The 12,368-nt window shown below is 36.5% G+C and overlaps 2 protein-coding genes across 2 annotated transcripts in view; one reads left to right on the top strand and one right to left on the bottom strand.

Moving 5' to 3' along the window:
* LOC126282066 (uncharacterized) overlaps positions 1-11,218 on the top strand; it is a 108,677-nt gene extending 97,459 nt beyond the window's left edge. Inside the window, exons 6-7 of the transcript XR_007551322.1 lie at positions 7,227-7,284; positions 11,132-11,218. The gene's annotated coding sequence lies outside the window, so the exon portion shown is untranslated. The remainder of the gene's footprint in view (positions 1-7,226; positions 7,285-11,131) is intronic.
* The window catches only part of LOC126282067 (uncharacterized), a 100,836-nt gene continuing 97,497 nt past the window's right edge, over positions 9,030-12,368 (bottom strand). The window contains exon 5 of the mRNA XM_049981512.1: positions 9,030-11,348. Within this exon, the coding sequence (XP_049837469.1) occupies positions 11,064-11,348 (285 nt within the window). The 3' untranslated portion in view covers positions 9,030-11,063. The remainder of the gene's footprint in view (positions 11,349-12,368) is intronic.

The raw sequence follows: 12,368 nt of genomic DNA, 5'->3' as shown, positions 1-12,368 counted from the left end.
GAAAAGAGGTGAGATTGCTTTTTGATTGGATTCCCACAACCTGTATCTGGCTTGATTCTTCAGTTATTATCCCACATACTTGTGTATGCCATCAGTGTTTATCTTTTCCCTGCCTGGCCAAATAAAATATTTCAGTAAGGCGTCCCAGATGGATTTTTTTTTTTTTTTTTTTTTTTTTTTTTTTCATTACCTCTACAGGCAAAAGTCACATAGATGAATATGGTAACTCATTGAGAATAATTTCAAATTCTGGAATCATTTGGGTCCAGGCAGTACATTTAGAAGAGCAATATGTTCAACACAATCAGTGAATTTCTTTCAGTATACACTCGGATCAGTTAAATTGTGGATGATATTTAGAAACCATATCATGTTAGGCCCTTTGCAGGATAAAAACCCTTTAAAGCTGTTATTCGTAAATTACAATGCATTATCACTGATTAAGCAGTTGGGATTTCCCACATCTGCAAAGCACTCTCTTAAACAGTTAATCCACATAGTTGAATCAATTAATTTTACTGGATATACTTTCATATATTTGGACTAGCATTTGACTAATACAAAAATGTGGACATTACCTTACCTATTCCTTGGCAAAGCTCTGTATGAATCTGCAGCATTTAAATCATGCAGTGCTTTTGGTGCTGAAGCATAAATCTTATAACTTTCCTGACTATTGTCGTCCTTCGCTTTTTGACACAGCTTGCAAGTTCTTAATATACTCTTTAATTTCCTACTTAGATTTTTAAAACAACTGAACTTAACAAAATGTTTCATGCATTTTCTTATTCCAAAATGTCCACAATAGTTATGTAGGAACCAAATTAGATTCTCTGCCAGTATTTGAGGAACACATGATTTCCAGTGCTTCAAGTTGTCCCATTAACACACTCTTGTGTATGGGTCAACAATTCTTTTCTTTCTTATGTAACTTTCTTTGTGGCCATGATAACACCTTGTTATTGAAATACTCATCCAGCCTCAATTCTTCTCTTATCTTCCTTGCCAAAACTCTTATTTCTTTATTCACATCTACGGGTAATCAATACAGTGTGTCTGGATTGTATTAGGTGATACTTGACGCAATTTATTCCAGTTTGAAATTCTTGCAGAAATAGTATTCACATCATTAACTGGCTATACAGTAATCTGCTTTCCATTTTAAAAAAAGAAAAAGTAGTGTATGGTGCTATATATGATTACTGTAGATTCCCAAATTACAGCCGGCCGGAGTGGCTGAGCGGTTCTAGGCATTACAGTCTGGAACCACGCGACTGCTACGGTCGCAGGTTCGAATCCTGCCTCGGGCATGGATGTGTGCGATGTCCTTAGGTTAGTTAGGTTTAAGTAGTTCCAAGTTCTAGGGGACTGATGATCTCAAAAGTTAAGTCCCATAGTGTTCACAGCCATTATGAACCAAATTAGAGTTGAAAATTCAGTAAACTCCAAATGATGGATAACAGTTCTTTATTGGTTGCTGTGTAATTTAACTCATATTTGAAGACTCATGCTGACAGAAGCTGTTGTACTACATGCCCCTTGCTGAAGATCCATCCCACTCTTCTTTAAACATTCCACATCCTACTCCATGCTCCAAAGCATCGATGGCTAATTTAAATGGTTGATGCATCTTTGTGTGACAAACATTTTTAGCACCATACAGACACAGTGTAATATTATTAAATATACCAGCTACACTATCATACCTTATCAACCTCAGTCATTGTTTAAGCAAGGACAAAAGTTATGGACCATGCACTGATCATCTCCTTATACACTTTTGGTAAAATCAGCCAATCCTAAAAATGAACATAATTGTTCCACACTGTATGGTTTAGGGCACTCTTTTATCAACCAAATCCTTTCTGGCTCAGGTTGTACTCCTTTTACACCCACTGTATGTCCTAAAAGTTTTAGCTAATCCACACCAAAATGAGACTCAGCCAGTTTTATTGTGAGTCTCTCTTCAGCAGTCTGCTTAATAATACACAATGTTCCCACATGTCTTTCATACTAATTGTAATGTATCTATGTACATATTTAGGTCTTTCACCAAATCATTACCAGAGGCCTGACCTGATGCTCATATAAAAATTATTACATGTATATTTAATCCAAATGAAAGAATCTATAATTGGAAAGATTTGCCCTCAAATAGAAATGCTACATAAAGTCTGGAATCTTCACGCAAAGGCCCCTGTTAACTGTGTGAAACTAGAGAACAGAGCTTGCTCAAACTTGACAATAATTCTTCTATGTCTACTGGTCTATCCTTTTCAGTTTCTATATGCTTATTTAATGTTCGGATGTGTAACACCAAGAGTACACCCCTAGCAGGTTTTCTCACATCCAGCAATGGATTCTTATACACATTTTAACTGTGCTCAATAATGCCATTTTCAACCCCCTTTTATGTGTAGACCCATTGGAATGGAATAAGGTTTGCTGAAGAACTTCATGTCATCTTTCATCTTAAACTTAATACACACCCACTAATCTTGTCTGGTTTGTCAGAAAAAAGTTTTTGTACTTATGTTAGATATCATACAAATTCCTTTTCTGCTCTTCAGTTAATATACTTGATTCTTGAGACTGGAGCTGTGTATGTTCTATTAGTTCTTCTGTTTCTCTAATAGTATTTTCTATTGTTGTTGTGGTCTTCAGTCTGAAGATTGGTTTGATACAGCTCTCCATGCTACTCTGTCTTGTGCGAGCCTCTTCATCTCCAAATAACTACTGCAACCTACAACTTTCTGCAACTGTAGACACACTTGGGCTACTACTCTGGAGTCTTGCTCAAATAAAATTGCATTATTAAGTGGTGTGGTGCAATAGCCAATCTAATCCTAGTAATATAACTAAATTTAAATTCACCATAACCAATAGAGCATGATGAAAAGTAAAATTATTAATTACTGGAGATACTCTTCTCTGTTCTTTTATAGGCTTCCATCTACTGCCGGTAATGCCTACCACATAAACACCAGCTACTGGTAGTAACTGGTGTATTGGTTATACACATCTATTTCAAATTGTGGACATTAAATTCTGTGTTGTCTATCCACGATATCAAATTTCTTTCCTTACATGGTAAGGTAATCTTTGCACCATCACTTTAACTAAATGGCTCTCTTCTATGGGATTGCCTAAATATTATGACTTTGTGAGATGCCACTCAGCATATTTCTTGTGACTACCCCATTTACTATTATAATATCTAGGGTCAAGTAGTTCAAGTGTTAACTTTTCTTGAGTATCCAGTGATCAGTATTTCCTATTAAATTTTTCCTGAAAATCATTTCAGGAAGAGAAATCTTCTGTTTGAGCTATCCCCCACTCAGCTGCATCGCTTTCCATATCAGCTGCATTCCTTTCCACATGAACAAGAGTGAAATCTTTTCTTTTGGAATCAAAGGAAAGACTTGGAAAAAATCCTTAAAAATATGCATGATGAACATCCCCATCTGGCATGAATTTTGGGAATTATTTGTATAAATTTATCCCTGTTCCCAGATGCAATTCCTTAGTCAGCTCCACTGACAACCTGCTTTAACCCCTCCTTGATTTTTGCAGGTTCCTTCCACATATTCTGAAATTCACTCTGAGTTCTATATCTACCAGTTAGGAAAAAAGGTGTTCTGACAGATGATTCAATCTTTTCCTGCACCTTTGATCAATCAAGTCACTTACATGCTCCTCCAAATTAGCGAAAGTAATCACTGGAATCTTGATTTACCTCAGAATCTTAGTCTTGCTTTAACTCATTTAACCTTACTTGTATGTCTCAGATTTGCTCATGTACTGTCTTAAACTCCAGTTCTGTTAAGTCTCTAATCTGCTTTAAGTCATTATACTGTTCTAAACTGCTCACTAACTTTATTTCTTAGCAGGTCATATTACTTCAGCATGTAACTCCTCTATTAAAGTAGACTATGTAGTTTTCAATCTCAGAATCTTATTATTTATCTCTTTTTCTTTCTGAGATAAGTCACTGATGTGTTTCTCGAGGTTGGAATTAGTACTTTGCATTGCAGTAAGAACTTGCTCAACTTTAGTTCCCTGGGCTTTAATGCTAGAAGTTCACTCTGTCATCCGTCAGTAACATTTGTATCAAGCTTAGTACTTAAATCAGCATCTGAGGTACCTGTTTTAGCACATAGCTCAGCACCACGAACTTTAATACTCCCATTAGCACCCTTTAGTTCATCACTTTGAGCTTTAATGTTTGCATTAATAGTAAGTAAAAAATCTCCTCATCAAGCAGTGGCAGGAGAACACATGCACAGAAAGTTTAACTTTTAGAAGCTTTCGGAGATAGTGCCTCCTTCTTCTGGCAGAATTGTTAAAGGGGGAGGAAAAGGGGTAAAGAAAAGAACTGGAGAGGTTAAGGAAAAGATGTACAGATCAGAAAAGTCACCCAAAACCCCACGTCTGGGGAGAATTAACAGACAGGATAAGAAGCAATGACTGATTTTTGGGGATTGTAGTGCATGAGATTTGGAAATCTGAGAGCTTAAAAGTGGAAGACAGGGTAATATGTAAGACAGAGATTACTACAAAAACATTGTACACAAGTTAATAAGAATGAAATGCTAAGTGCATTGTATGTAACAGAGTTGGAAAGGGGACGGTGAAAAATAGATGGTCAAAAAGTGAAAGCTGTAGAAAACTAAACCGTAGTGAAGAAAGGGATAGTTACTGTGAAGAAATGCTGAGACAGAAGAAATTAACATAAATGAAGGCCAGGTGGGTGGCAAGAACCAAGTATATCTTGTAGAACTAGTTCCCACCTGCAGAGCTCTGAGGAACTGGTGTCTGGGGGAAGAATTCCAGGTGCTGGGTGTGGTGAAGCACGCACCGACGTCATGACTGTCGTGTTGTAGAGCATGCTCAGCAATGAGATATTGTATGTATTGCTGGTATACACCCTCTGTTTATGCCCATTCATCTGATAGATAGTTGAATGGTGATCATGCTGATGTAAAAGGCCAAACACTGTTCAAATAATGACGTGTGTGATTTCACAGGTGGCTCTCTCTCTGATACTATATGATTAGTACTTGGATCAACACTTAATTGTCTATTAATAATATCTAGCTGAGTATTTATATGGGCACTAAACTGCACACTCAGACTTTTTAAACAACTCATGCTCACCTCCTTGTCTCTTGTGACTACCAGTGTACAACAACAACAACAACAAGAATATAGTTAGCCTATATTTAACTACAGTCAACCACTAACTATACTAATAGGCATGCACCTTTGTCAAACAAAACCAGTATTTTGAGTTTTGAAACCACTCATTGTCACCCCAAAAGACACCAACACAACCATCTACTAAGAATACCCAGTTTGAACTAACTACATCTCACCAAGTCACTTGCACATATCTCGGCATCGTGGTGGTGACGCTTAGCTGAAGCAGTGTGAAATATGAACTGTGTTGTGTGGGGTGAACTGCTGCACTGGAGGTGGGTGCAAGGCTCCAGCTGCAGATGATGTAGACTGAGGACTCTTGAGACAGAATTGCTGTCAGCTCCAAGTAGCCAAAGTACAGCTTATACAATTGAAGCCCTTGATCACTGAAGTCAATGATCTTCTGACGTGTGGACTTTTAAAACTCTTATTTGAGATAATAATTGTTTAAGAATTTAATAATAGGTCTTTAACAGATTAATTTTTCATAAGTTCTTAGCTGCCATATGTGTAATGGCTTGTGCAGTGCTGTAATTGTGACTGTTGACCTAGTTGCTAAGAACAAACACAGTGTTCTCATGACTTTCTTCTTAATCCCAATTAATTGCATTTATATCATTCAAATATCATTGTTTTGTTAGAATAGGCGTGTCATGGGTCCTGTTACAAACAGCACCAGAATGAAATGTTCTGTGTTGTGTGCCAGTGAGCTAAGCAAAGACCGTATATATTGTATCTCGTATTTAAATTAGAAACATTTCAGTTGCAGATCATTTACAGATTTATATGGAAAATGCTTATCTGTACAAATTTATCAATCCTCTTTCAATTTTAGTTAATGAATGCTTACTTCAATTATTGTGACATCATCAGTATTGTCACGATCTTCTAGATTCCATGGCCCTCAGCATATTTCCGAGTCAGGACAGTGCTGACAAGGAGTAATTGCTCAACTAGCAGTCTTCACAAAGTACAGAAAGACTGTTCATCTAAACTCAGGCAAATGCACAAAAGAAAGAAAGTCCTGCACACAATATGCAGTTCAAAATTAACTACTTAACTAACACAAAATCACTGGTCAGAGTCATGGCCATCATTCATCGATTAGAGAGACATCACTTTCCAAAAAATGATATGTTACACAACAAACTATATCCAACTATTTCCAAAAAATTGTTTACCATATAACAGCTTTTCTCTAAAAGAGATCTTTTTGATTTGTATTGCACTTTTTAAAAAAATTCATTTGGCAAGTTATTATTACTGCTATTATTATTATTATTATTATTATTATTATTATTATTATTCATTTATAGTACCTGCCCAGATTTCTATACATGTCACAGTGCCACCTCCAGGATGGTTCAGTGTGCCAACCCTATATTAAACCTGCCTGGTGGATTGACAACGGGCATAGGTATGCCAACCAATGTGGATGTCGTTTTTAGGTGGTTTCACACATCACACTTGGTGAATACTAGGATGGTAACCAACTTCTGCCTCAATTACACAATTCACAAACATTTAGAAAACCTTTCAGTCATTTTCACATACATAACACTTAATGCAGACAGTTGGGTACACATATTCCATCCGTGGGGTAATGGGTAGTGACAGGAAGAGCATCCGGCCACCCATTAGGTTAACCATGACAAATCTGTCAATAACCATGCTGACCATATGCAGGACAAAGGCACAAGAAAAGGAAAAATATTTTTATTATACATCTATATTCCAACAGCATAAATGTTCGGTACATTGTGTGAATACTGAGATATACCCAGTGTATAGAGAAAAAGCAACTTTACAACCTGGCCCAGAGAACCATACGATGCAGGCTGGCTGCCATGACATACTCTGTCAAATGGTCTAATTTGGAAGTGGTATGGAGGGGCATGGAGTCAGCACATGGCTCTTCATGGTGTTTTCAGCTTTTCAGGCTTTAGAGCTGCTATTTCTCATTGATATAGTTCCTCAATTGGCCTCACAAGACTTCTAGTTCAATTAAAATACTTTATGATTGACAGGGTGCAGTGGCAGGAAGCAGTGTTGCCAGCAAGCAGCCAGCCAGTCACACTTCAAAAGGTATGCACATAACCTGCAATGCTGGCAATACAGTGAGCATGTGGTGCTTGAGAATGAATTACAGTTGGCTGATGGCTGACTCCTATCACTCATCTCATGGAAACGCACAAAGTAATTTTAACTGGTATATAGTGCTCCCTATTCCAGTCCTCTCATAAAAAAGAAGTCCTTGGGAGTAACGGGTATTGCACCTAGGACCTTTACATGCTGACCCCTCAGCTGTGGAGGCAGACTTCTCCTTATGTATACACTGTTTAGTTTACCAGATTGCAGCGAGGAAGAAATGTCCAAATCAGCTGATATTTTGATAGGTAACCTTCCACAGTTCTCAAGGCACTAAACGCAATGCCCAACTTCTGCTTTGCATAACATCCACTTGTAACACACTACACAAATCCTCAACAGTTATCCATCCTATCAACTTCTGAAAATCTGTTTATATTTGTTCCCTGCAGGCAACTTCACCATCACCATTAATACCATGTTTTTTTATACCACTGTCCCTCATTTGAAGGTATGTTCATTATTGAACTCTTTTAATTAATTGTATTGTGATTAATCATAATTCTGCCTTTAAGGATTAGTCTATGTGTAGGTTATGAGTGCAGTCATGAGATTAGAATGTTTTCTTCCTACTTTTGATAAAAGAATTACAATGCTCTCTTCTTATTTTTGATAAAATAACGTTTTTGCATTCTAAGTATGCTGAGTGTGAGAATATTATGTTTTATCGAGAAGTTTTTCTGAGAAGGTCATTACATCTGACTCAGTGAATGAGCATATCTTTTTCCAAGTCCCAATTAATTTTTCTCTGTGTTCATGTATGCATCTATAAAGGTCATCCTGATGCTTGTGCTCATGTAATACCTACCAATAAGCAGCAATACGGTCATGTCACAGATATTTCAATTTGTTTCTTCCAACCGTCTTCTAACTGATCATTTATGGAATCAAGTTCATTGTTAATAATAGAAAGAGTAAAGGTTACAAGTCACCAAATACTTGTCCACCCTGATAGCTGAGTGGTCAATGTGACGGATTGCCATCCTATGAGCCTAGGTTTGATTCCCGGCTGGGTTGGGGATTTTCTCCTATCAGGGACTGGGTGTTGTGTTGTTCTCCTCTCAGGGACTGGGTGTTGTGTTGTCTTCATCATCATTTCATCCCCATCAAGCGCCAGGACGCCCAATGTGGCGTCGAATGTAATAAGATCTGCACCAAGGCGGCCAGACCTGCCCCGTAAGGGGCCTCCCAACCCTCATTTCCATACCATATAGTTGAGGTGTTGGAACAGTTGAAGAGCACATTAAGAAGACTGAAAACATTATTAGGGATGATATACATCTACTATCAACTATTCCCACATCTCCTAAACTGTTATTCAGCCACATGCTGTAATGGAACTCATTAGTGGCTCATCTTTCACTACATACAGAACTTCTCAATTCACAGAAAGAATCGGATTATTTGACATACATATAATCTGGGTATCTGATACACAAACATTTTTCTGATATCACATAAATTTTGACTTCTGAGTAAGCAAGTAGTAAAGTGATATTTTATTAACATTCAAATATAAAAATATACTTTCAAATGAAAGGTCTAATGCAAATAATTATAGTTTAATTATTTTTCAAATAACATAACTATTTTTCATATTTTCAGTTTATTTCAAAATTGTAATTACATTTGAAGTTACTGATGTTGTAACTATTAATTACAAACTCTCAAAATAACACTGGATAAGAATGGTAATATGCAAGCTCTTTGTTAAGTTAAAGAGTTACTTAGATGTGTAATGTATTTATTCTTCTTGGCAAGTCAGCTTCAAGTTTAAGTTGTAAGTTGACGGAAAATGATTGTACTGTACTATGTGTGTCACATATTTTGTAAAGTCCAGATATATATGAGTACTGAGGTTGTGCAGTGTAAAAAGGATGAATATTAAATATTGTGTATGGAAGATAATGTATGTGCAACTAATTGTTTCAACGTATATATTTTAGTGGAGCCAAAGAATTTACCTAGTTAATTGATCTCATAGAAAACAAACAAATCATATAGAATATTTTCATCAGAACCAACAGTTCCTCTCACAGTCACTAACTTGTAAATTTGGTAACTGAAATTCCTTGGTGCAATATAAATGATGGAAGCAAGAAACATCACTACTCACTATGTAACTGAGGCATTGAGTGATCAATAGGCACTTAAACAAGACTGTAACTTGCAATGTCTTCTTCAGGGCTAACAGTTAAATAATAAATATGCACATGCATACACCTGTGCAGCTACTTTGTCCCAGCCGACTACTGCTCCAGCCTGCAGCTGATCTAGGATGACAGCTGTATCAGGTGCCATGAACTTTGGGAGAAAGGGAACAGGGAGGGGTTAGGAGGCATTAGAGAAAAAGATCTAGGTCCATTCTTATACCATTCCTATTTTCAAACTCTTGTCACATGGGTGAAACCTCTGTGGATGCCCCAGTGTAAGACCTGTCTCACGCACCCACCCGACCTCGATGTTGAGCGCCCATAAGCCCCAACACACACACACACACACACACACACACACACACACACACAGACCATCATAGTCATATTCTAACACAATGGGGCAGAGACACCTAGGAAAACAGTATAGGCATATAGCACCTTTCCTGTAACTTTTACACAGTATTTAATGTGGGCATGGCCACCAATCAACTGTCCACACAAATGTATGAGCAAATCCAAATACATAACAGAAATCTATCAGGTTGTTTTTATGTTGGAAAGAGTACAATAGTCCATGCTTAACTCTCTATTTATACAAAGACAAAGACGTTATGTGCATTCCTAGGTTCACCAAAAAATATTTAGTAGAATGACACAGTAGCATTTGCTGTGAAAATTTGGTTTTTGAAATGGGCGTATTTCTTACATTTCTTAACATGAATACAACAAAATAAAGTTTTGAAACATGTTTAGTTTTGAATATGATCAGCAGTTCAAAACTTGAGCCATATGGGTTGTTATTTATGAGTTTGTTATTCAAATTCTCTTCATTGATTTTTATTTTTTGCTTTACATGAGTTTCACTTTTGCCAATGCTGATGATGGGACAAAAAGTCGATCCTGATTGTATTCCATGTTCAGAAATAAAACGTTAATTGTCCATTTCCACCATAACAATACTTAATAAGAAAAAAATATGTGTTTTAGTATATAGTCACAATTTTTATTACTACTGTGCATAATGACTACTGGTTTTGGTTCACAATACCATCTTCAGGCCACACAGTCTTCATGCTCATTTTCCAAGAAGGTGTGTTATTTGTCAGTATTTGACACACCTACTAGGGAAGCGAGTGAAATGACTTTGTGCCACGCGAGGACCTGGGGATGGTATTGTGTACCTAGTAGGCAAATTAAAAATAAAACTCAGTGACTATAGAGTAAAACACATATTTTTTTCTTATTGTGTTGGTTGCTGTTCTAGCCAACAGTATGTTGGGAATATGTAAGACTTAGTAAATTACTGAGTAGTTCAACATAATACTACAGTAACTTTAATGACTGCTTTGTTGCACTCCATCAAGTTCAAACAATGCAAATCCAGGATGGAATGATGACAATTTACAAAAAAGGATAGATTGCTACTCACCACTTGTTGTGCCTATCTGCGACTCAGCATCTCCATTGTGGTAAGTGGCAATCTATCCATTTCATAATATTGTCATTACCCCATCAAGTTTAGTTTAGAAAATGTGTTTTCTTTCCAGTATCTATTAAATATTAATACACACATCCTGGGTACTGCAAATCACATTTATCTGTGATGTCTTCCATTTCTTTTTCCTCAGGGAGACTGCTGAAGAAAATATTTATCCCTGTCATGGAGTAAAAGTCTGCTTCTGATAGAAGGGGAATCACAGATCTCTGCATGCCACGAATGAATGGCATGAGTCTACAAATAAGCAGCTGAGAGCATGTCAGATTGGCGTACTGTGAAATGTGACCATTTACAGCATCCATAACACGATCAGCCAGGGACTGATCCTTTATAGATGGCACAAACTTCTGAAAATAATGGAAATATGAGTGTTTCAGTAGTGTTACTCTAATTCCATCAACAAGAATAATCATATAATATTTACTGTTTACATTCTGGAATTTATTTTATTTTGTTTATTTTTAAAATTTTCTCAGCAAAAGTCAAATATAAGAATGTAAAATTATTGCAAAGAATAAAGATCTCAGTACTCACCTCCATGACAGAAAGCTGTGAGTACAGCAGACAGGGGAGTGTGGCTTAGGTTACAAAAACACAATTTTTATGTAACTTACGAATAGAAGAAGAAGTCAGAAAATGAATGAAATGGAAATAAATTGCTCACAGTCCAAGACAAGTTGAAACCGTAATGCGCATGGAGTAAGGTATTTCAGAAAGAATAGAATAGAATAGAATATTTTTATTAGCCTTTCAGTATTTTTCATACAATTGGCTTCATCAAAGTTTACAGAGGGTTTTACTTTCAGCACGATATTCAAATAGTTACAGAAAGGGGAGAAAAAGAACTAAAGACCTTTTCTTTGGCATTATGTAAAACAATGTTTTATACAGTAATTAAATACACACATAAGAAAAGAATCACAGTAAATAACTAGCTTATATAATATCAAAACATTTTCTTCACAACTTAGGTAAAACCTATATTTTGATGATTAGTTTCTAAGAATTCTTCAGTTGCATAGAATTTGTTGTTTTTTTAGCCAGGTTTGCAATGTATTCTTATATTTATTTAGTGGTACTGTACGAGCTGAGCATGGTAACTTATTGAAAAATTTTATGCTTAAATACTTATAGTTTTTATGGACTACAGCAAGTCTTGCGGAAGGCAAGTGCAGCAGGTGACTGTTTCTTGTACAGTGTGCATGCACATCACACCTCATGTTCAATTTTTTCAGATTTTCTCTGGCATATATTAGACAGTTATATATGTACATGCTTGGCACTGTCATTACACCAAGATATTTAAAATAATTTCAGCAGTCCTCTCTGGGTGCTAACCCCTCCATGCACCTGATTGCTTTCTTCAG

The sequence above is a fragment of the Schistocerca gregaria genome, chromosome 7, assembly GCF_023897955.1.
Source record: "Schistocerca gregaria isolate iqSchGreg1 chromosome 7, iqSchGreg1.2, whole genome shotgun sequence".
NCBI lineage: Eukaryota > Metazoa > Arthropoda > Insecta > Orthoptera > Acrididae > Schistocerca > Schistocerca gregaria.
The sequence above is the reverse complement of the archived record's forward strand: the minus strand, read 5'-3'. Positions and strand labels throughout refer to the sequence as shown.